This window comes from Ranitomeya imitator, chromosome 6 (assembly GCF_032444005.1).
Source record: "Ranitomeya imitator isolate aRanImi1 chromosome 6, aRanImi1.pri, whole genome shotgun sequence".
Taxonomy (NCBI): domain Eukaryota; kingdom Metazoa; phylum Chordata; class Amphibia; order Anura; family Dendrobatidae; genus Ranitomeya; species Ranitomeya imitator.
Window position 1 is genome coordinate 257572000 of NC_091287.1, and position 27724 is coordinate 257599723.

General features: G+C 42.1%; 1 protein-coding gene across 1 annotated transcript in view; it reads left to right on the forward strand.

Annotated features, from left to right (window-relative positions):
* MYO10 (myosin X) overlaps positions 1-27724 on the forward strand; it is a 251495-nt gene that overhangs the window by 22523 nt on the left and 201248 nt on the right. The window contains exon 2 of the mRNA XM_069730591.1: positions 19405-19503. Within this exon, the coding sequence (XP_069586692.1) occupies positions 19405-19503 (99 nt within the window). The remainder of the gene's footprint in view (positions 1-19404; positions 19504-27724) is intronic.

Below are 27724 nucleotides of genomic sequence, written 5' to 3' on the forward strand. Positions count from 1 at the left end.
TTGGCTGGCTTAGAAAAATCATTGTGCTTGGCATGGCATGTGCTGGTGAGAACATTGACAGCCTATTTGTATAGAATGATCTATTACTGCACATTGTAATTGTGGTCGTCCTTCTATGCAGGTTGTTCAGCGACCTTCTAGGTAGCCAAGTGGCACTTGTTTATAGCCGCTGGTCGACAAGTGTAATATGCCCTTACACTGTTGATATTATGCAAAGTGGACACCTCGTACCAAAGCAATAGGCATTAGAAAAGTAAACTAGATATGGAGGAGAGGAAACTTCAGCTGCCATACATCTGTAAAAGTCCATACATTAGCTGGATCTTCCGAGGAGAGACAGTACTCCCCGAGTGCTACCTGAAAAGACAATGGATTCCCGTAAGTGGGCTTATATATAGGGATGAGCTTGTCGGGGTCGTCACGACAATACCCTTCATTCACCTGTCATTCCAAATTAGACTATGAGCATTGGTACCGGGTAAGAATGAGTCAGACAAAGTGCTGGTTCAATCTCAGTGCATGCTCGTGCTTCTACAAGTATTTGCAACGGTCACAGCAACTGAGCTTTATTTCCTTAGGGGAAGGCGTGCAATAGGTGGGGTTAGGCGGGGTTTAAGCAATATATGTCTAGTATCCGGTCTTTCTGATTAGTCCTGACGTCATCTGGTGGATCCTCCTCTCTCCACATATCTCAAGTTTCGATTTCAGCAGAAATGATACTTAGCTTCTCAGAAACGAAACTAGGGCATAGGTGAATACTGGCAGCCATTTTAAATACAGTTACATTTGCATCAGCAAGCAAAGGGGAAAACTTATTGTTTCACAGCATAAGAATATAAAAGTACAAAAAGTGTATAAAGATATATCTTTTCACCTTGACAAGCTTTGAACTACGTGGGGAAATGCTGTTATTACTTATGTGAATTTACTTTGTTGCTCGTTTCATTTTTTATTTTTGAACTCTAATGACCCCTGTTTAGCAGCCACTTTTGACATTAGTATAGACTGCCTTCTTGCCAATGAAATGAATAAAGAGCAAGCTGCACACACTCCGCAGGTCTGAGCGCTCTGCCCATAACTATTTATAAGGTTCGAGTGTTTCAGCTAATGCTCATAAAACTGCCCAGAATAAAGACCTCATTTTATGCCTCTTTTTGTTGTGTCGCACCCTCCTCCAGCACCGCCTTGCTGACCATGTGGCAAATTAAATTGCCATTCATCTTTGCCCTCTGCCCACCCAGACTTCCTAATGAGTAAGAGTTATATTTTTAACTACTAACGCTTGATCTTTCCAGACAGACCACAGCCCTTTCCCTTCATTATGAGCCAAGCAGTTATATTACAATTCTGCCTTTAACACCTTGATCTTTTTACCTCTCAGATTTTTCAGTTACAGGTTTGTGAGTTACTATATGCACAATGCTATTGTTCACGTACACAAATGTTTTAGCTGCATATTTTTATTAGAGCTGCTGCTAAGTCTATTTCTTTTACTGCATAGCCCTTCATTCAATAGTAGCCATTACGGTGTCCCCATACAAGACTACCAGGAAAATGGCAGGTCCATGTTATAGATATAGTATATACTGTATATAAAAGGCATGTATAAATGCTAGTTCTAATTTAAAGGGAACCTGTCACCTGATTTTTACCACCTAATCTGAAAACATCACAATATAGGGGAAGAGACCTCAATTCCAGTGATGTGTCACTTACTGGTCTACTTGCTGTAGCTTTTCTAAAATCACTGATTTATCAGCAGCAAATAATCACTAGAGGACAAGTAAATCTGCTGTCATGTAGTCCTCCGAATTTATGAGCTCTGTATAGCCCCTCCCCAACCACTGATTGACAGCTTTCTGCCTATGCACAGTATACACAGAAAGCTGTCAGTCAGCGGTGGGGCAGAGCTAGGCAGAGCTCGACATTCAGAGAACTAGTAGATCTGCAGCACATACAACAGTGATTTTATCAAAACTGCAGCTAGCAGCTCAGTAAGTGATACAAAACTGGAATCAGGGTCTCATAGGATCTCATCATGCTTCTCTCAGACAGGGGACCAGAAATAGATTCTCTGTAATATTTTGATGCGTGTTGGTCCCTAAAGTGAGTTAATGTGAAATCTTATTTGATTTTTTTTCATATTTTGGGGTAAAGTCGCAAATAAGGCAGTTTTTTTTCTAGAAGCAATGCAGAGTGGGAAAGAGGCTTAACCTTTTTTTAAATCTGTTTCTACCTTCCTGTAAAAAAAATAATACACTAAGTGATATGGACTTTCTGTTAAAAGTCAGATGACTTAAACTTGATAATGCAGTCAGTGATGTAGTTTTTTTATTCTGTCCTTGAAATATACACCATGTGCAGAATTATTAGGCAATTTGTACTTTTGATGATTAGTTTTTTCACTGAACAACTACGGTTAAGGTTAATAAACCTGAAACCTGAATAGTTAAGAAAGTAAAAGTGAAGTTTTGTCTTTCTTAGGAGAAAATCTATGCGTGCAGAATTATTGGGCAGTTAGGATGCGGTTCTGGAATATTACAGCACTTGAGGATAATGCTCTCTTGATCGTTTCACGTTTGATTCTTCTCAGTCTTTGGCAGTTAGTGTGTCACGACTCTGTTGTTGGTGTCCCAGGACCAGGGGTGCCTTCCCTGTCCCTAATGTTAGGGGGCACCCTGCCTTGCCCTGCTCCCTGAATTACTTCTGATGGTGAAGATGCTGGTGCCATGTACCTTGCCGTAGCTCCTGAATTTGCCCTCGGTCTGTACCCTTCTCCCATCTAGGGAAGATGTCAGTAGTAGTGTACCATAGTACACCAACCAGACTATCAAGATAATACGAACAAGGATAAAGGAAAATACCAAGCATACAAATATAGTCACACATACAACAGAGGAATGCAGTGGGGAGTGGAGGATGGGGCTAAAACAAAGTAGGAGAAGAAAGGGAATTATCATACACTCAAAACAGTCACAGATAAATCCACCAAACGCCTTCTCCAATAATAACCACCAACAACAACCTCCAGCCATGCAGCATATGCTAACTCTGACAATGAGTGCTAGCCAGGACCCAGTTTATATAGGAGATGGGAGTGTCTTACATTGAACAGTGGAGCCTTAATGCAGGAAAGCCTCCAGGAGCTCTCAACTGAGCAGATTAACCCCTGCATTGATAAATAAATTTACACTGTTTAATACAAAGGTGAAGTATTTCTAATCAGTGCTGGAGTAGGAGAAATCAGACGCTGTGGTCTTCTAGATCCTCCCTGTAGCGGTAAACCCATGACATCATGTGAGTATATCACCTGATCTGCTTCAACCAATAAGCAATTAGGTTTATACAACTTGGAGTTGTAAAATCTGCATAAAAATGAAGAAATGATCAAAATATTCACTTGCCTAATAATTCTGCGTACTGTGTAGAAGGCTAGTGCAGAATATTTCCATAACCAGGTCTTGGCATGTGTAATGGAGACAGATATTCAGTGCATCTAGTAATATGTTACTGGAACCTAGCTTTGTGGGTTGATTTGTATGACTGTCCTTACTGTCTGGCTGTTAAAAAAATATTATGTCTCCTGAAGTGACAAATTTGTCTAATCCTACAGTTATATATAAGGATGTCATGTTTTGATGTCTTTTCACTATACATTGCAAATCTCAAATTTCAGGTGTTTACAAGTTCACCATTGTTATAGCACAACTGTGTTCTCATTCTTAAAGGGGTTGTCCACTAAATGTTCGGCTCCGATAAAATAATAAAGCCTATACTCACCTCCCGTGCCGTCGCCATTCCCTGAAGCGGTGATGTGTTGTTGTGACACATGACGCCGGTGCCCAATCAGAGCTGGCGTCACTGTCTACACCTTCGTATGAACTGAACATGAAGAGGAAGCCAAGGATCAGCTGCAGCCTGAACTTCTTCTTCATGTTCAGTTTGTACGAAGACAATGACACTAGCTCTGATTGGGTGCTGGACACCACATGTCATTTCACCGCATCACAGCCCTGAAACCGCGAGTGTCGACACCACTGGAACGGAGCTGGCACTGGAGATGAGTATAGGCTTTATTATTTTATCAGGGCATAATATTGAGTTTAAGAAGGGGATGTCCTAGTAGTGGACAACCCCCTCAAGGCCCCCATATACATTAGGCTGGTGTCAGCTGAACCCGCTGATATCTACGTGACTTGCCAACCGTCTAATGTGTATGAAGGCCCCAGAAAGCTTATTGATGGGTAGATGTCGATAGAGCATGTCCAATTTTGGATTGTCGATGGTATTTCTATGACATTTCTAATGACTGCTTTCTCATAGTGAGCACAAGATCGCTCGGATGATCGAGTGCTTCTATGTGTGTCAGAAATGGTTAAGATGGCTGTCGGCCGAATAGTTGGTCAAAGCTTAACTCGCTCGATAGCCATCTAATATGTTTATTTAGAGTTTGCTAAATTCTGACTTATTGATAGATTTGAACAAATCTTATTGTAACCTAACATGGTGATGAAAGACTTTGTTAAAGAGCGAAGAGGATTCTGTACTGAGGACAACAAACACTTTTGAGTATGTTTACTGCCACAAATTAACATGGAAGAATAATTTTACTTGCAATGGTAGCTATTATGCTTAATCAAAAGCAATTACTATAATCCTTTTTGCTCCTGTAATTATTACTAGTTATAGCCAAATTGCTTTCATGATTGAAATGAACGACACAGTCTGGAAAGGGTTATATGTCTTACCCATCAATAGGATAGGTGATAAATGTATGTAAACAGCTGAGACTCTTAGTGATCCTAAAAACCACAAGTCCCTGTATGTGAATGGAGCAGAAGTGTGCATGTGTGACCAGTGCATTACAGGGAGTCTGCCAGCACAGAATGACTGTTCAAACCAACCACAAGCACTTGTGCACCATGGCACGGACAATCATATAAGTGCACCTTCCCATCTACTTGTTTTCCATCAATCTCTGCCCTTCTTTGGCCGTTTAAATCCACAGCTATCAATCAAATAAGAGGGAAGGTGGAGAAAGAAGGAACAACATTAGGTAAGAAGGTGAACTTAAATGTTTGGCCACTCCATTGGTGCACTGAGCGCCTGTATTTGGTTTGAACAGTCATTCTGAGTCCTTTTGACGACTATTGTAGTGGTCATGTATGTGCTCTACTGCTCCCATAGATCCATAGAAGTAAACAGTACAAAGGTCAAAATATGGGAATAAGGCAGTAGTGCGCAAGGGTGACCATTGACCTACCCTCCATTCACTTCTCTGTTTCTCGCTGCTCTCATAGAAGTGAAAGGAGCATTGGTCCATGTGGAATACCACTCCCATAGACCCATAGACCTGAATGAAGAGATAGTATGCACACTTTGGCTTCCTTCATATATTGGGGCCTCTGCTCTATTTACTTCTATGGGTAAACTATGAGGAAACTCTGGCACCGGTATACCTCCAGAAGGAACACATTATTGGGCATGTGTCAGAGCAGCTGCACCTTCGCCCCATATCTTCGATGACTAATGTTGGGCTGTCCCCTTATACTGTATTAGTTGATGACTGATCCCACTGAAATTGACTTGAATTTGAAGCTTCTGCATTTGGTAGTTACTGTCCAACCCCTTTAGCAGTATCACATACGTTATCACCATTAATCTTCATCCCCTTGACTGATCATCGCACCACATCATAAACTAGTTTTATCATGTACCTGTACTTAAACATGCAGAATTCGGCATTCTCCTGTAATTACAGTTGTGTTTTACACCTGAACCAATGCACGTTATTCATTTGCTGCCTGGCTCATCGACATTGGGTGACACAGCAATTAGTAATGTATGACTTACAGGCAAGTGTGAAGCATCTTTGCCTCAGGAAGCAAATGAATTTTCCGTCTACTGTAGTAGTATTCTGTGAAACAAAGGCGCGGTGGCCGTTTCTGTCGTAATATTGATTTGCACAATCTCATTGAAGTGTGGATGACTTTACCGGTTGCATCAGTTATGTAAAGAAGGTAGATAAGATAAAAAGCAAAATCATGTGTAACTAACAACGTGAAGGTATATTGTCTATTTAAGTATTGTAAACTGTAGTTTAATCAAAATTACATCTTACCCCACATTGCTTTTAGAAATGACATTGTTTCCCTTTCCTATTGTAGGACTATGAATAGCAGAAAGGGGATATCCAGGACTTTTTTTAAAAAAGGCATGTAGTTGCTAATAGAGGCAACTACTTGCCTGTTGTACCCACTACTAGTCATTGACCGCTCCTGCCAGAGATTCAGCTGCTCCCCATCAACAGAGCAGAGCATCAGTTTATCTTCTTGTTGACAGGAAGGACTTCTGGTATCATGCAGATTGACAGTCAGCTTCCCCCAATTAGACAGCAGGAAGCCAGTTATCAATCAACATGACACCAGTAGTCCCGCCCTGTCAACAGGAAAAGAAACTGCCGCTCTGTTGACTTGATGTCAGCAGAAGTCTGTGACCGCTTTGTGCCAGTGGAAAATGGCAACTACCTGCCTGTTAGTGCCTAGGCACATTTTTTTTTAACTCCCGGATATCCCCTTTAAACATGAATACAGTCTCTTGTGTAAGAAGACAAACTACCGCTCTGTTGACGTAACGTCAGTGGTAGTCTGTGACCGCTCTGTGGCCGGGCACAACAGGCAGGTAATATACAGTGGGGCAAAAAAGTATTTAGTCAGTCAGCAATAGTGCAAGTTCCACCACTTAAAAAGATGAGAGGCGTCTGTAATTTTCATCATAGGTAGACCTCAACTATGGGAGACAAACTGAGAAAAAAAAATCCAGAAAATCACATTGTCTGTTTTTTTAACATTTTATTTGCATATTATGGTGGAAAATAAGTATTTGGTCAGAAACAAAATTTCATCTCAATACTTTGTAATATATCCTTTGTTGGCAATGACAGAGGTCAAACGTTTTCTGTAAGTCTTCACAAGGTTGCCACACACTGTTGTTGGTATGTTGGCCCATTCCTCCATGCAGATCTCCTCTAGAGCAGTGATGTTTTTGGCTTTTCGCTTGGCAACACGGACTTTCAACTCCCTCCAAAGGTTTTCTATAGGGTTGAGATCTGGACACTGGCTAGGCCACTCCAGGACCTTGAAATGCTTCTTACGAAGCCACTCCTTCGTTGCCCTGGCAGTGTGCTTTGGATCATTGTCATGTTGAAAGACCCAGCCACGTTTCATCTTCAATGCCCTTGCTGATGGAAGGAGGTTTGCACTCAAAATCTCACGATACATGGCCCCATTCATTCTTTCATGTACCCGGATCAGTCGTCCTGGCCCCTTTGCAGAGAAACAGCCCCAAAGCATGATGTTTCCACCACCATGCTTTACAGTAGGTATGGTGTTTGATGGATGCAACTCAGTATTCTTTTTCCTCCAAACACGACAAGTTGTGTTTCTACCAAACAGTTCCAGTTTGGTTTCATCAGACCATAGGACATTCTCCCAAAACTCCTCTGGATCATCCAAATGCTCTCTAGCAAACTTCAGACGGGCCCGGACATGTACTGGCTTAAGCAGTGGGACACGTCTGGCACTGCAGGATCTGAGTCCATGGTGGTGTAGTGTGTTACTTATGGTAGGCCTTGTTACATTGGTCCCAGCTCTCTGCAGTTCATTCACTAGGTCCCCCCGCGTGGTTCTGGGATTTTTGCTCACCGTTCTTGTGATCATTCTGACCCCACGGGGTGGGATTTTGCATGGAGCCCCAGATCGAGGGAGATTATCAGTGGTCTTGTATGTCTTCCATTTTCTAATTATTGCTCCCACTGTTGATTTCTTCACTCCAAGCTGGTTGGCTATTGCAGATTCAGTCTTCCCAGCCTGGGGCAGGGCTACAATTTTGTTTCTGGTGTCCTTTGACAGCTCTTTGGTCTTCACCATAGTGGAGTTTGGAGTCAGACTGTTTGAGGGTGTGCACAGGTGTCTTTTTATACTGATAACAAGTTTAAACAGGTGCCATTACTACAGGTAATGAGTGGAGGAAAGAGGAGACTCTTAAAGAAGAAGTTACAGGTCTGTGAGAGCCAGAAATCTTGATTGTTTGTTTCTGACCAAATACTTATTTTCCACCATAATATGCAAAAAAAATGATAAAAAAACAGACAATGTGATTTTCTGGATTTTTTTTTCTCAGTTTGTCTCCCATAGTTGAGGTCTACCTATGATGTAAATTACAGACGCCTCTCATCTTTTTAAGTGGTGGAACTTGCACTATTGCTGACTGACTAAATACTTTTTTTCCCCAGTGTAGGTAGTAACTATTTGGCTGTTAGTGCTTAAGCACTTTTTTTTAAGTCCCGGATATCCCCTTTAAGGTAGTGGAATTTTCTATAGGGAGAAGATGGCTGACTGCGTGGGAATGGCCATTCATATAGTTATTTCCCAGAGACCAGTAGACGTTTGGGGGGTCTCTCAGTGATAGCAGTAGCCACACACAATGATTGATTTCAATTGAATGACAACTTTTCTGACTTGGGACAGCATGTTTTCTGAAATATATTTTACGATATATTACAGTGGATCTAAGGCTGTTGACTTTTAATGCAGGTTGTGTTTAGGGGCTTTTCCTGTGAATTACAAGCATGCTTAATTTACACTAGGTGATAATCAGGAGCGAGTATTCCTAAGAACACTCATTCCCCGATATTTGGCCAGTGCAAATAGGCAACTAGTCATTCAATGATTGAGCATTCTTCCCGTAAAATGAATATTAAGCTTGCTTCAAAATCATTGTTCTCACCATCATCCTGTGTAAGTTGGACATATGCTGCTGAGAACAATTAAATTCTATACACTCAGAACCAACGTATTCACAATCATGCTGGGTGGTCGGATTCTCGAATCAGGCTATTAAACGCCCCACACTTAGCTTGCATGTATCTGATCGGCGGTCATTTAACGCACGCAGTCAGCCTGTATAAATGCACCCTTATGTGGACGAAGTGCAGGCAGTGTTTGTAGACAGTCCCTAATACCAGCTATTTTGTACACTTTTCTCATCTGTGCTATATTTTTAATTTATAACTAAAGTAATGATAAAGTGCTGGATCCATCATACAATTACCACATTGACTTCTAATGAAATGAGTCTGGTTTGCGTCGAGGTGTCTATCATTTTGACTGGAAGAATGGAGCTTTAAGCTGTGCTATATGACAAGGTGAAGCCTATAACAAAGACACAAGCGTGAGCATAGCCTTATATAAGCACCATGGTATTCAAGGCCCTTATTTTCTTTTACACTTTCCCTTAACTCACCATATTCTATGGCCTCCATTATTTTAAATGTTAACTATTATATAAGTATTTAGAGTTTGAAATTGAAGAATATGACCTTCATTTATGTCACAGAACATAGTCTGACTGGTAGGCGCTGTATGGCCCTTCCATATAGCACTGTATGCCAGAGATATTCCCCCCGTAGAAGGGCTACTTCTGGTTGAGAATTCCTCCGAAATGGACCATGCTAAAAATTCATTAAAAAAATCCAAAAGCTCTGATTAGCTATGAGATTGAAATATGCTCATGTGTGAGCTCTTAGGATACTTGCTCCCAATCTAGTGAGCTAAACTCAATGCAAATAAAAAAAAACTACAACATAACTATTAAAGTAGAATCTGTACAACTTGTTATTCTGGTTCTCAGTCCAAACAGTCTCACCCCCAAAAACAGCAAATAAATTATAAGCTTCATTAACTGAAAGCAGTTAGACCTGAGGCCTTCCTTCTCTCCAGAAAGAGATTACATCGAGTGTAGACCTTTCTGTGACTTTGATGTAAAAAAATAATAAACTATACAAATGTGCTTTACATCTAAAAATTAGTGGAGTATGATTCTGAAAATTAATCCAAAAATAAAAGTTGTATAGCTGGTTCTAAGGGGTTTTTACGCGCCCTATGAAGTGTCTGCACGAAGTGTACACCGTGTGCAAATTATTAGGCCAGTGAGTATTTTGACCATATTGTCATTTTCAAGCAAATTTTCCAACTCCAAACTGAATAAACTTGAAGGTTATTGGATGAAGCAGATCAGGTGATGTGTATTTGTGTAATTAGGGAGGGTGCGGCCTAAACATATCCACAGCGGAAACGCACTTAAAACGCCTTTACGTTTTTTACCTGTGGAATTTCGGCGCCTGATGCAAGTCTATGGGGAAATTCCGCAAAGAAAACTCAGCGTACCCGCAAGAGAAGTTGAAATGCTACGGATTTGAAATACGCGTTGCAGGTCAGTTTATGCTGTGTGAAAAAAAGCACATTTGCAGGAGATTTCTATAAATCCCCTCAAATTTGCAGGAACTTTTAAAAACGCTGCGTTTTTTACTCAAAAATATGCATTGTCAAAAACGCACCAACTTTATCCTTGTCTTATGTTGTCTGATGTTCGAGTGACCAATCTGGACCTTCAGTACGCCCATAGTGGCCATTGTTGTAACTATTTTGGGATTTTTCGTGTATGTCCATATGCCATAGAATTAGGAATCACAGGTCTTGCCTTAATCCTGATCAAATCCTGAACGTGTCAACATAGTCTTGTGTAGCATGGATTCTTTACATATGTGTTTTTACGCGTTTGACTGATCACGATTGTGTCATTTTTGTGGGCATTTTAATATAGTTATTGATTTATTTCAAGAAAGTGGGCTAAACATGCTAAATCTTTACTAAACATGCTTAATATCTCCTTGAACCTCAATTGACTGCAGCTTTGTCTAGCCCTATAAATGAGTTCATTATTTAGATACTGGTTATTCCTGTCCTGTGTAGCCTAGCCTTAGTATACATGTTCGCCCTCTTGTCATAGCTAACGTCATCGCTAAAACACAAACACAACACAATAAACTCTGCCAATACATGTCCAATACAGTTTTCGCCTGTACCATAGATGCATTGTTCCAGAGCTCACTAAACAATATCAAATTAGCAATATTTCCAGTTTTTACTGCAGGTGCCATATTTCTACAGGTCTACCGAATACTGAAATAGTCGAGTACACCATAGCTCTAATATGAGATAAATAGTATCACCTAAACTAAAAATACTAATCAAAGTAAGGTTTTTTTTGCTATTATGGTTTAGTGTGCTTTCATCATATATGCCTGGAAATATATGTATCGAAAAATGACTTCTCATGTTGTATGTAACTGAACCTGCCTACCAAACATTGCCCAGCGGCTTCCATGTAAGCTTACATTTACACCGCAAGATAATCATGAACGAGTGATGGTAAAAACGCTCGTTTCACGATTATCCTTGCTGTGTATACAGGCTTCTGATCACCCGACGAACGAGCAAAACGCTCACTCATCAGGGTAAATGATCTTTTACGGAGGACAAAAAATATTCGATCTCGGTAGTTCATTGTCCTGTGTCAACAGGACTCACACTGCCAAGAAGTATGGCAGCCTATGAGTCGGCATTGTTAAACGACCGTCAATTGGTAAAAGTATCAGTGTCAGTCTGTCAGTGGATCCAAAATGTCTTCCTCCCCATATAGACTTTTTCTAGGTGTCTTTGTATCGGAAAGACACAAACGCTTCAGCCAATCACAGGGTATCAAGCACCAGTACAGATAGTGATTAGATCATTTAAACTGTGACTAAATTGCAGTTTGCATTTTTTGGAAAATTGTAAAACTCTTTTATGTTTCAGATCAGTCTGCTTTTTCCGTTATATGTGTAGGGCCTCCAAACTCTCCATTGATATGATTGTGGGGAAAGGAAGGATTTGGTATGTTGACTTTCCACACTGAATCCTTGTGTTTATCTGGGAGATAATTAACCCCCCAAAGAGTCTTAATACCCCCATATACAGTGGCTCCGAATACCCCCATATACAGTGGCTCCAAATACCCCAATAAACAGTGACTCAAATACCCCCATATACAGTGGCTCCAAATACCCCCATATACAGTGGCTCCAAATACCCCCATAGACAGTGGCTCCAAATACCTCCATAGACAGTGGCTCCAAATACCTCCATAGACAGTGGCTCTAAATACCTCTATATACAATGGTTCCAAATACCCACATATACAGTGGTTCCAAATACCCCCATAGACAGTGCCTCCAAATACCCCCATATACAGTGGCTCCAAATACCTCAATATGCAGTGGCTCCAAATACCTCAATATACAGTGGCTCCAAATACCCCCATATAATGGCTCCAGCTTCGTGTGTAAGCAATGTATGAAGAAGAACATCACAGTTCAGTAGATTGTTTGGTGGCTGCTGCCAAATGATGCAGTCTATCTCCCATGTACTTGGCAGTGCCCATTAAACAATGTACAGCGCTGAAGTACACCACATCGCTTATATCCTGCCACTTAAAGAGCAGATAGCAGCTGATCTCTGGGGGTGCTGAGTGTCAGACCACCAACAATCAGATATTGCTATCTATACTATGCACTTTTTATTCTTTCCTTGGCCTGCTAATATGAATTTTTATATTTAACTGTCACACCATGGGCAATGATGTAAATACCATGGAGGCATGCCTTTTGGGGCTACAATAATCTTCGCGAGGAACGTAGTCTTAGTTGCTTCCACCAGTTTTGCCAGTGGGTTGCAAGAATTCGTGGAGAAATCACTTCTCCAAAGAAATGGTATTGTTAGCAAAGGGATAGAGAATGGGAACAAAGGTTATGGAAAGTGGCCACCATAATGAAAGCTTATTTAGATCTTTTGCCATGGGGACCTCTTCTTTTCTATGTATACCACTGATAAGAGGTTGTTTTGTGTCTTTGTAATTTTGGAAAAGCATCTGCTGATTATGATTTTTATATAGACTATATAGGATATGAATAGAGATTAATATGTTTGACTTTATTTTTTATTGTCTAAGTGCTTGGAAATTAATATACAGTACAGACCAAAAGTTTGGACACATCTTCTCATTTAAAGATTTTTCTGTATTTTCATGACTATGAAAATTGTACATTCACATTGAAGGCATCAAAACTACGAATTACCACATGTGGAATTACAGTAAGGGCCAGAAATATTTGGACAGTGACACAAGTTTTGTTATTTTAGCTGTTTACAAAAACATGTTCAGAAATACAATTATATATATAATATGGGCTGAAAGTGCACACTCCCAGCTGCAATATGATAGTTTCCACATCCAAATCGGAGAAAGGGTTTAGTAATCATAGCTCTGTAATGCATAGCGTCCTCTTTTTCAAGGGACCAAAAGTAATTGGACAAAGGACTCTAAGCACTGCAATTAACTCTGAAGGCGTCTCCCTCGTTAACCTGTAATCAATGAAGTAGTTAAAAGGTCAGGGGTGGATTCCAGGTGTGTGGTTTTGCATTTGGAAGCTGTTGCTGTGAGCAGACAACATGCGGTCAAAGGAACTCTCAATTGAGGTGAAGCAGAACATCCTGAGGCTGAAAAAAAAGAAAAAATCCATCAGAGAGATAGCAGACATGCTTGGAGTAGCAACATTAACAGTTGGGTACATTCTGAGAAAAAAGGAATTGACTGGTGAGCTTGGGAACTCAAAAAGGCCTGGGCGTCCACGGATGACAACAGTGGTGGATGATCGCCGCATACTTAATTTGGTGAAGAAGAACCCGTTCACAACATCAACTGAAGTCCAGAACACTCTCAGTGAAGTAGGTGTATCTGTCTCTAAGTCAACAGTAAAGAGAAGACTCCATGACAGTAAATACAAAGGGTTCACATCTAGATGCAAACCATTCATCAATACCAAAAATAGACAGGCCAGAGTTAAATTTGCAGAAAAACACCTCAAGAAGCCAGCTCAGTTCTGGAAAAGTATTCTATGGACAGATGAAACAAAGATCAACCTGTACCAGAATGATGGGAAGAAAAAAGTTTGGAGAAGAAAGGGAACGGCACATGATCCAAGGCACACCACATCCTCTGTAAAACATGGTGGAGGCAACGTGATGGCATGGGCATGCATGGCTTTCAATGGCACTGGGTCACTTGTGTTTATTGATGACATAAGAGCAGACAAGAGTAGCCGGATGAATTCTGAAGTGTACCGGGATATACTTTCAGCCCAGATTCAGCCAAATGCTGCAAAGTTGATTGGACGGCGCTTCATAGTACAGATGGACAATGACCCCAAGCATACAGCCAAAGCTACCCAGGAGTTCATGAGTGCCAAAAAGTGGAACATTCTGCAATGGCCAAGTCAATCTCCAGATCTAAACCCAATTGAGCATGCATTTCACTTGCTGAAATCCAGACTTAAGACGGAAAGACCCACAAACAAGCAAGACCTGAAGGCTGCGGCTGTAAAGGCCTGGCAAAGCATTAAGAAGGAGGAAACCCAGCGTTTGGTGATGTCCATGGGTTCCAGACTTAAGGCAGTGATTGCCTCCAAAGGATTTGCAACAAAATATTGAAAATAAAAATATTTTGTTTGAGTTATGTTTATTTGTCCAATTACTTTTGACCTCCTAAAATGTGGAGTGTTTGTAAAGAAATGTGTACAATTCCTACATTTTCTATCAGATATTTTTGTTCAACCCTTCAAATTAAACGTTACAATCTGCACTTGAATTCTGTTGTAGAGGTTTCATTTCAAATCCAATGTGGTGGCATGCAGAGCCCAACTCGCGAAAATTGTGTCACTGTCCAAATATTTCTGGCCCTAACTGTATATACTTAACAAAAAAGTGTGAAACAACTGAAATTATGTCTTATATTCTAGGTTCTTCAAAGTAGCCACCTTTTGCTTTGATGACTGCTTTGCACACTCTTAGCATTCTCTTGATGAGCTTCAAGAGGTAGTCACCGGGAATGGTCTTCCAATAATCTTGAAGGAGTTCCCAGAGATGCTTAGCACTTGTTGGCCCTTTTGCCTTCACTCTGCGGTCCAGCTCACTCCAAACCATCTCTAATGGGTTCAGGTCTGGTGACTGTGGAGGCCAGGTCATCTGGCGTAGCACCCCATCACTCTCCTTCTTGGTCAAATAACCCTTACACAGCCTGGAGGTGTGTTTGGGGTCATTGTCGTGTTGAAAAATAAATGATGGTCCAACTAAACGCAAACCGGATGGAATAGCATGCCATTGCAAGATGCTGTGGTAGCAATGCTGGTTCAGTATGCCTTCAATTTTGAATAAATCCCCAACAGTGTCACCAGCAAAGCACCCCCACACCAGCACACCTCCTCCTCCATGCTTCACGGTGGGAACCAGGCATGTAGATTCCATCCGTTCACCTTTTCTGCGTCGCACAAAGACACGGTGGTTGGAACCAAAGATCTCAAATTTGGACTCATCAGACCAAAGCACAGATTTCCACTGGTCTAATGTCCATTCCTTGTGTTCTTTAGCCCAAACAAGTCTCTTCTGCTTGTTGCCTGTCCTTAGCAGTGGTTTCCTAGCAGCTATTTTACCATGAAGGCCTGCTGTACAAACTGCTGTACAAAGTCTCCTCTTAACAGTTGTTGTAGAGACGTGTCTGCTGCTAAAACTCTGTGTGGCATTGACCTGGTCTCTAATCTGAGCTGCTGTTAACCTGACATTTCTGAGGCTGGTGACTCGGATAAACTTATCCTCAGAAGCAGAGGTGACTCTTGGTCTTCCTTTTCTGGGGCGGTCCTCAAGTGAGCCAGTTTCTTTGTAGCGCTTGATGGTTTTTGCCACTGCACTTGGGGACACTTTCAAAGGTGGCCCAATTTTTCGGACTAACTGACCTTCATTTCTTAAAGTAATGATGGCCACTCGTTTTCCTTTACATAGCTGCTTTTTTCTTGCCATAATACAAATTCTAACAGTCTATTCAGTAGGACTATCAGCTGTGTATGCAACAGACTTCTACACAACACAACTGATGGTCCCAACCCCATTTATAAGGACAGAAATCCCACTTATTAAACCTAACAGGGCAGAGGGCACACCTGTGAATTGAAAACCATTACCGGTGACTACCTCTTACAGCTCATCAAGAGAATGCTAAGAGTGTGCAAAGCAGTCATCAAAGTGAAATGTGGATACTTTGAAGAACCTGGAATATAAGACAATTTCAGTTGTTTCACACTTTTTTGTTAAGTATATAATTCCGCATGTGTTAATTCATAGTTTTGATGCCTTCAGTGTGAATGTACAATCTTCATAGTCATGAAAATACAGAAAAATCTTTAAATGAGAAGGTGTGTCCAAACTTTTGATCTGTACTGTATATAAAAAAGAAAACAATACTAACATGTCGAAATGTTAACAGCTTGAATACCACCACTCTGATGGTAGCCATCGGTCTCTGTTTAGTTACCTGCAGCAATACCATGCTGTACATGTACGTAGTTTATCATGGAAGGACTAGTGTAGGACTCTCATCAAGGACTACTATCAATTGTGGTGCAGAGGTTCATCAAATTGAGTTTACAATTTTAATTTTATCAACTGCCCCTCAAGTTCCCAGACTGTTGTGTAGACATTTCTCTGCCATCTTCTAGGTTACTCTTTCTCAAATGCTTCTTTTAGAACATCTTAAAGCAAGGAATGGTGTGAAATGGTTGAAAGTTGGATGCCTTCTAGTAACGTACAATTTATTTCTGCTGGTACTAGAGGTCTGAACCTTGTTCCTCAGACAGTGATATGGTGTTTGGGTTTTTTTTCCTTTGGATATTACAAAGAATCTGTAGCAGAGTTCAAAGTAGTTTACGACTGTTCAAAAGAGCATTTCCCTAATGTTTTCTTTCAAATACAAACCCTGCAATAGAAAGTCGAGCTGTTATCGGCGGCGTCACCTGCCGCCCTGGAGAGCTTATCAGCACTTAGTCACACCTGGTTCCCAGGCAGCTCTCCTATAACAGCTTGTATGCCTGCAGAGGATTTTATCATCCATATGGATCAGATTACTAGGTAATAAAAACCTCAGCGCCACATAGTGCATCTTCCATGTCACTCACTGTCAAACCAAAACATAGTAATGTCTTCCACAGTTAAGGTCACATTTACTGAGCTCAGGTAAATAATAATTAAATCAATTTCTGGGTCACACAAAGCATTGAAAGTCTGAGATCAGTGTGCTCTACGATAATGGATGACTAGTGCTGCGTTACATTTCTGCCCCACGCCCGATTTGAAAGTTTGTGCACAATGCAATTTTCTTTGGTGACAACACTTTAAGGAAATACGTCATTAGAAAACATGTTATTGTTTAAATCATTGTTTTGGTAAATTTATTTTTAAACCATGTTCATTATGTAGTTTTTAAAGTTTCCATACCACTTTCTAAATGTAATAAATCAGAACTCTTGCAATTTCACTCTGGCCACTGTTAGAGTGCAGCTTCCTGTTCTTTACACAAGGCTTTTCAGCAGTCTCATTGCCTTCACAGTCAGGATTATAATGAAAGGGTACACCATTGTGTACAGTAGATAATACAGGATCCATCGTTCACAATTGGTCACAATTGATTCAGCCAGTCTGTTACTGCTTATGTCCATGTAGCTGATGGAAATAACAGGAAGTAGGAGCATCAAATTTACGTCTAGTAGCTGGTGTAAAAACTGCAAGAGTTCTGATCGTTCTTGTTTTGGTGTGCACTTCTGTGTTCTTTCTAAGAAAACAGACTTCTCTCTGGAATTACAAAGTGATCTGCAGTCCAAAACTGGACATGTCGAATCGACATTTCCGACAAGCAGTTGTCCAGTGCCCCTATACACATTAGACTGTCAGTCAATCCCATCAGTTTGGTGTGTTCAGCCCACATTAGTCTAATGCGTATTGAGGTCTTAAGACTCCCTGTTAACAGGACAGTGAGGCCTTCATCTATGTCAATGGTACACGTTCTCTGTTAGCCAAATTCACAAAAATTAGAGAACTGTTCCTCTCCGGAAAAGAGCCCAGTGGTGCTGTAGACATTTAATTTATAAATTCTCACTCAACGATGATCCAACTACTCAAATTGTGTGTTCTTCCCCATCATTTAATTAGATCTTCACCATGGGTCTATTTTTTCCATGTAGCTAACAAAAGAAAACTCTAGTAATCACTCACCCACATCAGTTGTCAGCCTGTAAGATGCCATGCAATGTATCTGTGCTGTCTGGCCTGTGTTATCCATTTAGCGCAGTTGGTTAATTTTACAGTAGATAAGTGCAGCTGTCCACCGCCAACCAAAACACACAAATCCAAGAGGCAGCTGAAAATGCTCTTACATCTACTTTTATTTCACATGTTCACGGATTGGAATCAGACATTTTTTTTCTGTATCTGTATCACAAGAGCTGTGACCAGGTGTGCCTACAGAATATGGTGGCAAGGTAGAGCTTCTATAGCCTACCTGTCACCCGTCTAGGTAGATGCATCAATATTAATAGATTCCACACTGTGATGTCCTAAATGTTTCTCTTGTGAAGTATGTAACTCAATGGCTATGAAAATACTTGAAATAACTATAGCATGGGTTTTATCAAGATTATAACTTATCGTTAGTTCCGCAAGATTGGTGATTGGTGGCTGATCACCCCCCATACACAACACACTAACATGGAGTCACAAGTCCACCATTTCAGTGGATCAATAGCCCTGAATGCAGAGGAAACCACAGTAGCCCCTTCTAAATGTGTGACATCTACTATCCACCTTTGCAGTATTCTTGGGTGGAACATATACAGTCAGCACCGGATAGTACGCCTTTGAATAAAGCTTTTGTAGAGCAGTTTTCTATATAGGTCATCAGGGCAGGGAACACTTCCACTATGTGTTATTTTAGTCGATTTACGCAGGTAAAACAAAAAAGTGTTTCCTGAATAAATAATGCATCATAAAGACGATCAAATTATATTTTTACTATGAGATCTACACAATTAAAGATAGGTGGCCACACGTTTACTCATTACGTGGAAATAAATTACTGATTAGACCAAAATATAGGCAGATAAAATGTTCCATGGGAAAGGCAATGCAAAGGCAATTAAATTTTGTTTGTCAGGGACTGCAGTAACATTTCTCGTGTAAAAAATGCCACCTCTTTTCATAAATTTGATAGTCATGCTCTATTTTGCCTTGGTTCCTCCCTAGCGTCTCTCATTTTTGGCAGAGCTGGTGAAACCTGGAGTGAAAACTCAAAAGTTGCTAAATTTTTGCGCAATTTCGCATTGTACAAAAATGTTGTGACTTTTCAAAGTGTTTTACAACAGAATTCTGGTATAAACGCTTTGCTAACTTGGGGCCTAAGAGTTTCGATCCACTATAGTACCACCAAAGGTAGAGGTGAAGCATTGGAGAAGGATTGTTGCCTTCACTGCTGACCTATGCTGCCTTCACTGCTGACTATTGTGCTTGTTGTATAGATACTTTAGACCCTTCTAAGTAAATACCACTTCTAAATCTGAATTATGCTTTTTTTTTCTTTTTTTTGCTGCAGGGAACTCAAGTCTGGTTACGAGAAAATGGACAACATTATCCAAGTTATGTTCAGTCCTGTGCTGGCGGTGTTATTGTATTTAAGACTTATTATAATCAGGTGGGTAAAGATAATACTCTCTGGGGTAGCACTAGTGTTTCTAAAATGTCTTCACCGTGTTAACATATTATGCATGGCAAAGTTCCCCATTGGATTATAGCTTTCAAAAATAACAAATTAGGGCCACTAAAGGTACCTTCACACATAACGATATTGTTAACGATATCGTTGCTATTTGTGACGTAGCAACGATATCGTTAATGAAATCGTTATGTGTGACAGCGACCAACGATCAGGCCCCTGTTGGGAGATCGTTGGTCGCTGAATAAAGTCCAGAACTTTATTTCGTCGCTGGACTCCCTGGAGACATCGCTGGATCGGCGTGTGTGACACCGATCCAGCGATGTCTTCACTGGTAACCAGAGTAAACATCGGGTAACTAAGCGCAGGGCCGCGCTTAGTAACCCGATGTTTACCCTGGTTACCATGCTAAAAGTAAAAAAAAACAAACACTACATACTTACCTACAGCCGTCTGTCCTCCAGCGCTGCGCTCTGCTCTCCTCCTGTACTGGCTGTGAGCCGGAAAGCAGAGCGGTGACGTCACCGCTCTGCTTTCCGGCTCCCAGACAGTACAGGAGGAGAGCAGAGAAGCAGAGCACAGCGCTGGAGGACAGACGGCTGTAGGTAAGTATGTACTGTTTGTTTGTTTTTTACTTTTAGCATGGTAACCAGAGTAAACATCGGGTTACTAAGCGCGGCCCTGCGCTTAGTTACCCGATGTTTACCCTGGTTACCGGCATCGTTGGTCGCTGGAGAGCGGTCTGTGTGACAGCTCTCCAGCGACCAAACAGCGACGCTGCAGCGATCCGGATCGTTGTCGGTATCGCTGCAGCGTCGCTAAATGTGAAGGGGCCTTTACAGTGCATGAGATGCAGTGTCAACATGTTTGTCGATCGGCAGACATTTAATGACCTGTTTACACATGGAGAGCATGCATACTGAACAATCGGTATTAGATCTGTGCACATACAGCTCTGGCAAAAATTAAGAGACCCTGTCATGGGCAGCCCAATCTCCAGACCTGAACCCCATTGAAAACCTTTCAAAAGGATCAAAAGGTTGATGGATAGTCACAAGCCGTCAAACAAAGAAGAACTGCTTAGGCTAGGTTCACATTGCGTTAATGGGTTAACGCTAATGGACTGCGTTGCACGGCGAAAATGTCGCAATTAACGCCGTGCAACGGGTCCGTTAGCGCACCCATTGACAGCAATGTTATTTTTTGCTGTAGCGCATCGCTAGCGCATGCCATTTTCGGCACGCGCTAGCGATGTGCCGTTCTTTTGTGACGGACCTCGGACGCTGCTTGCGAGGATGCCGAGGACGCCGAACGCGGACCCTAAACAAACATTGCGTTAGCGCAATCCGCTAGCGCTATGCGCTTAACGGATTGCCTTAACGCAATGTGAACCTAGCCTTAAATTTTTGCGCCAGAAGCAGTGTGAAAGGCTGGTGGAAAGCATGCCAAGACGCATGAAAGCTGTGGTTAAAAATCATGATTATTCCACAAAATATTGATTTCTGAACTCTTCCTGAGTTAAAACAATTAATATTGTTGTTTCTAAATGATTATTAACTTGTTTTCTTTACATTATTTGAGGTTCTGAAAGCACTGGGTTTTTTTTTTTATTTTGCCTATTTTTCTTTGTCAGAAAAAAGATACAAAATTTATTGCTTGGAAATTCGGAGACATGTTGTCAGAAGTTTATAGAATAAAAGAACAATTTACATTTTACTCAAAAATATACCGTATTTTTCGGACTACAAGACGCACTTTTTTCCCCAAAAATGTTAGGGGAAAATGGGGGTGCGTCTTGTAGTTGCAATATACTCACAAATCATGCGGCAGCGGCAGCGGCGGCGGTCCCGATGCAGCCTCCCTTCCCATGCTGGTGCGGCTGTGGCTGTGCTGCGGGCAGGGGCTGTGCTGCGGGGCTGTGGCAGCAGCTCTCTGGGCTCAGTGGGGGCTCCGACGGCATTTCGAAAAAGCCCGGTGGCCCCCCGCTCATCTGTTAATGGCATGGCCATGTTGCGGTGGCCTCCGAGAACATGGGCGCAGGGAAAATGGCCGCCGGGCCGGCGCACGCTCAGATTCAAATCTCGTCAACGAGATCTCGTCTCCCGAGATCTCGGGGCGAGATCTCGGCAACAAGATCTGAATCTGAGCGTGCGCCAGCCGGCGGCCATTTTCCCGGAGCCCATGTTCTCGGAGGCCACCGCAACATGGCCATGCCATTAACGGATGAGCAGGGGGCCACCGGGCTTTTTCGAAATGCCGTCGGAGCCCCCACTGAGCCCAGAGAGCTGCTGCCACAGCCGCACAGCCCCTGCCCCGGAGCCCAGCCACTGCCCCGGAGCCCAGTCACTTCCCCGGAGCAGAGCACAGCCCCTGCCCCGGAGCCCAGCCACTGCCCCGGAGCCCAGCCACTGCCCCGGAGCCCAGCCACTGCCCCGGAGCAGAGCACAGCCCCTGCCCCGGAGCCCAGCCACTGCCCCGGAGCAGAGCACAGCCCCTGCCCCGGAGCCCAGCCACTGCCCCGGAGCCCAGCCACTGTTCCGGAGCCCAGCCACTGCCCCAGAGCAGAGCACAGCCCCTGCCCTGGAGCCCAGCCACTGCCCCGGAGCCCAGCCACTGCCCCGGAGCCCAGCCACTGCCCCGGAGCAGAGCACAGCCCCTGCCCCGGAGCCCAGCCACTGCCCCGGAGCAGAGCCCAGCCACTGCCCCGGAGCAGAGCACAGCCCCTGCCCCGGAGCCCAGCCACTGCTCCGGAGCCCAGCCACTGCTCCGGAGCCCAGCCACTGCCCCGGAGCAGAGCACAGCCCCTGCCCCGGAGCCCAGCCACTGCCCCGGAGCCCAGCCACTGCCCCGGAGCAGAGCACAGCCCCTGCCCCGGAGCCCAGCCACTGCCCCGGAGCAGAGTACAGCCCCTGCCCCGGAGCCCAGCCACTGCCCCGGAGCAGAGCCCAGCCACTGCCCCGGAGCCCAGCCACTGTTCTGGAGCAGAGCACAGCCCCTGTCCCGGAGCACAGCCACTACCCCGAAGCACAGAGCCTCCACCCCTGCCCAAGCACAGAGCACCAGCCTGGGATGGGATTTCCTGGAGGCCAACGCACCAGCCTGGACCACCAAAAGACCCCTGTGACCACTTCTCCACCTGTGCCGATCCCTTCACTGGTAAGCTGAATTCGGACTGTAAGACGTACCGCCATTTGAAACATTTTTTTTTCTCTTATTTTTATTCTGAAAATTTGGGGTGCGTCTTATGGTCCAGTGCGTCTTATAGTCCGAAAAATACAGTACCTATAAAAAGAAAAATCAGACAAACTGAACATTTTATACCCAAAAACAAGGGAAGTACCAGACAAAAAATTAATTAAAATCTGAGTAGTTTATTAACAAAATTTATAAAATTGTTCAAAGGAAAATATCGATATATAGAACATGGCAGAGTGAGCTTCAAGCAACACACAGATACTGTAAATTCAAATGAAACCCTGTGAGCACAGTGATAAGAAGTCAGAAAGTATATACCCTTATCTAAACAAAATAAAACCCAAGTGGGTATAAAGTTAACATGGGTAAAAGAACTGGACTTCATAAAAAGGCAGCTTAAAAATATGAAAAAATCATCACACAAGTGATATAAAAAAAGTGCAATGTGCCAAAGTGCTAAACAATTGTATATAGATGTAAACAGTCTATGGAATCAAAGTCAGTGATCCTAAGTGCTGTTTAATGCTAGCAGAAGACAAGATCCATGGGTTAAACAACAAATGCTGCCGGAATTTGGGCAATACCTGGTGCAGTGGTTGCAAGGAGAAAAAGACTCCCCCCCCCCCCCCCCAAAAAAAAAAAAACAAAAAAAAAAAAACTGAACATTTTGCAGTGGTCTCTTATTTTTTTGCCAGGGCTATAGGTTGCCATTTTTTTTCAGCAGCATCTTTTCGAGTCATAATTACACGTGCCGAAGCGCTGTCGAGAATGATGGTCTTTTTTGCAAGCCAAAAGATCATGTCACCCAACAAACAAGCTTTTTTGCGTGTTCATTGGGTGATCAGCAGTCTGTTTGGAATGGAAGATTATTGTGAAATCAGCGTTATTAGGAACACTTGGTCACGATTATCGTGCAATGTAAACGCACCTTATTGCACCATTCCTACCTACTGGCACCCACCTGGATACAGCGCAGGCTGCTCCATGATTTGCGCTGCAAAGAGAGAGGAGACATCACCATTCCACCAGCGGCAGTCGGACCACTGCAGCCTGTGATTGGCCGCCACAGTTGGGTGGTTTGAGTAATGCATCATCAGAAGAACATCGAATAACGCGATCCAGCTGGGATGGTGACATCTCTTTTATTTGTCAACGCTGATCATGGAATGGCCTGCATTGGATCTAGGTAGGTGCTGGAAAATGAGTATAACTTAGTTTGCTTTTTTGTTACAACTCAAGAGTCCCTGAGAAAATTATTTTTGCCTGGACAATGCCATGCATCTTTAATGAATATATATAAATGCATTTGTTGTGTGAAGCACTTTACATGACAGCCTAGTAGGGGTGAAAAAATAGAGTGACAAATCATCTGAAATTAAAACTAAGTGTAAAAAGGAAAAGAATCAGGAAACATTAAAATAGTAAAATAATCACCCATTTGATTTCCCTCCGCTCCACTGATCCCCCTTGATGCTGCTGCATCCACGTGCTGTATATGATCAGGCATCCACTGCAGCCAATCACTGGTCTCAGCAGTCATGTGCTGCTCATGAGAAAGTCCGAGGCCAGTGATTGACTGCAGCAGTTACTGTACATTGGTGATAAATGGGATGTCATCGCTGTAGAACACGCACTAGCACTGTAGAAGCTGGAGTAGAAAGGGTAAGAAATTGTTATGCTATTATTTTAACAAAATTCTTGATTTCTGCAAGTTTTGAACAAGTCCCAGTGAACCTTTAAAAAACCTAAAGAAAATTGACCGATTGCACCAAGACCACTCCTAACTTTATTTTTACTGAGTGCAGTGGGTTAGAGTATTGTCAGCAATAAATGGTAACTATGCTGACCTCTATAAAAACATTGGCCCGATTCATCAAGACGATGTTCACGTCAGTGTTGTGTTGGCGTCAGACACTATTGATTCACTAAGAGGCCTCTGACAAGTGGCATGTTCCTCTGTGCACCTTGCCACAAATCTTACTCCAGTCAAGGTTTCTGGAGTAAGGAGTGGCACAGTTCGTTATCAATTAGATAAGCTGTGCTGTCGTGCCCCTGTCCCCCTCCAGCTCTGCCCTTTTTGATGGAGCTGGGAAAAACTTGCGTGAAACTACGAAAAGTCACTAAATTTTTGCACTACATTTTTTATGACTTTTCAAAAAGATTTATGCCAGAATTCTGGTGTAATCTCTTTGTTGAATAGGGACCAAAGAGATCTACCTACTGTGGGCCCCCTCTGGTGCCATGCAATGTAGCTGGAGGGCTGGATGAGTAAATGCAGCCAATGCCAAGCAAGTTTGATGCCTGCCATTATCAGCTTCACCACCCACAACCAACTACCAACTAAAAACAGCTGAAATCAGAGAAAGCTTGAATCCTAGTTTTTAACCCCTTTAATGCTGCATTTGATAGAGGAGGGTTTTCATTTTATTTTACGTTGTTTTTACACTGACTTCAGCACGTCACTCCGATCTGTAATGATCAGTGCCACACTTTTCAGCACCTGGTTGTTGGCTATGGCAGTCATTTACACTTGGATGGCGTATTCAGGAGGCAGATGGCGTTTTAGGTGTAACAGTTCTTTAAATGGCTGAGTAATAAAAACATATTTCTTTGACATGTCACTAGAAACCGTGCTACAAAAAGTGTTGTAGGATGAGCCTACCTTCCATTGTCAATGTATCAGTGCTAGTAATTACCGTGCTCTATGGGGAGATTAGTCCTCTTTGTCCGTGCGAGCGGCATGCACATGTTTACTTATCCCTACTATGGTCTGTTTCATTTTCTTTATTGCTGGGGAATCTTCTTCATAGATGCGGACTGTATCCATGAACAATGATATATACGGCTTCAGGAATCATTTTTAAGCTGTTGCAGCTGCACAATTTGACAAGACAGACACAAGCTTTGTGAATCTCATACCTAAGTAAATACCGTATCCTGAAGACACGGTATAGTTGTAGAGTCATGTTACAGATGTCAGTCTCATACAGTATCGGGTAGGAAATAAACCGTATGGATCTGACATTATACCTAACCTACTAACATGGCACTGATATCTGCCTTCAGCCAACGAAACTCATGGTGCACTATATTGTGCTAGAAACTACAAAAAACAAGAGGATGGGAGGAAAAGGACAAATAGAAATATTTCTGAAATATAGAACTATTTAGGAATATAGAAATATTTCTGAAGCTTATAACATCTAAGGACTTGTACCATCTGGGCATCTACCAACAGAGTTTGTTCCCTGTCCTGTGGTAAAAACAAAGACATCATATTTTGCTATAACTAGAATTTTTTTGGGAGGGTATAATAGTGTTGTTAAAAAAAATGAAATACGGTGCTTTTCAATTTCTACATGACATTTTCCGGATTTTCATTAATTGACATCTCTGATAGGTGCAAAGGACTCTTATCCGTAACATCTTCTGATATGTTACTTTGATATTTACGACAATCCATCAAGTCTTATATTTCTTTACATTTAGAGAATGAGCTGGAAAAGGTCAGTGTTCAGCAGAATGTTGGATCACGCTTATCAGACCTCAGCCATGTGCTAATGTTGTCACATACAGTCAAATGGAACAATACAATTAGAAACAGCTGTCGGCTGATAATCCTACCTGCATAACATCTGCCAGTTTTGCGTCTCCTATATTTCATGAAATGAGATACATGTAGGTCATTGCGTCCTGTGTACAAAGTACCTGACATGATAAATAAGGAGAAGACTAAATTATTTACTTCTGTAAGGGCAATATTCAGTATTCAGTTCTATATAAAGCAGACATTTTCCTAGTAAATTATCCAGAAAGGATTTGATTCATCATTACCTTTGCTCCTGTTTTTTTTTGTCTACTTTTGCATGCTTTGCTCCTCTTCTCTGTTTGCACCCAATTCATTATTTTACTTGCGTTTTTATGAAGTCTGTTTTATATATTCTGGCTTATATGGGTTTTTTTCCCGCACTGTGGTCGGAGTTTAGTGATTCCAGATGTTTTCGCCTGATTCATCAATTGCGACTTTCTATAAAGTCGCAAAATTTGGGGCAACTCCACTCCAGTCTCCTCCTGGTCTATTTTTAAGTACACCTGTATTTTGGTGCATTTTTGCACCTTTTTGTATTATGTGATTCTTGTCTGCCAAAACAAATGATAAATCGGGGCCATAGAGTTTTGATCACAGTTGCCTATCTCCGATGCACAAATAAGTTGACAATAGCTAGATTCTAAAATGGCTATATTTAATATTCCTACTGTCGTAGCGGTTTTCGTTCTGACCCAATGTCAGCTGACAGATCACCAGTGAGGCCAAATCAGGAGGTTACATCCGTCATTTTACAAGCGTGCTTGGAGACAAAGGAAACTGCACACAAGTCACTTTTATCTGAAGTAATAGAGCAAGAAGCAATATTTTATACCATTTACAACAAATGTAACTCTCAATGTAATTCATGTAGCCCCCACCATCACCCAGGGTCATACTGACCTTTATTCTCTCACGTACCCGTAGCATGTTGTGACTGACTATTGAGAACATACATAATAAGAAATGTAGTCTCCTTGAAGCGGATACCATCAGACTACTACATCAACAGATTCTAGTAATTAAAGGCAAAAGGCACTTAAAGGCAAACTATTAACCCTTCTATATCACTACTATAGTTTGAGGTCACGAGTGGATATTATTTGGTGTTAATTGCAATTATTTGAAGATTTAAAATGTCCTTATCTCATAGTTAACACATGATGAATGATAAATGGGAAACATGTACAGTATCAAACCTTGGTCACATGATTTTAGCCACATATGTTTAATGCTGCGATGTGAGACTAGCCGGACAGGCGGGTCCCCTTGAGTGGCAGGTCTCCCTCTGCATCTGTGTATATGGAGAGACCTGTCAGTCTAGTGCACGGGCCGAATAAAGCCTGTCAACTGGTCTCCTGTGCGGCTCAGTCCTATTAAATTATATTTGTCCCTGAAATGCCGCCGTTTTTCAGAGCT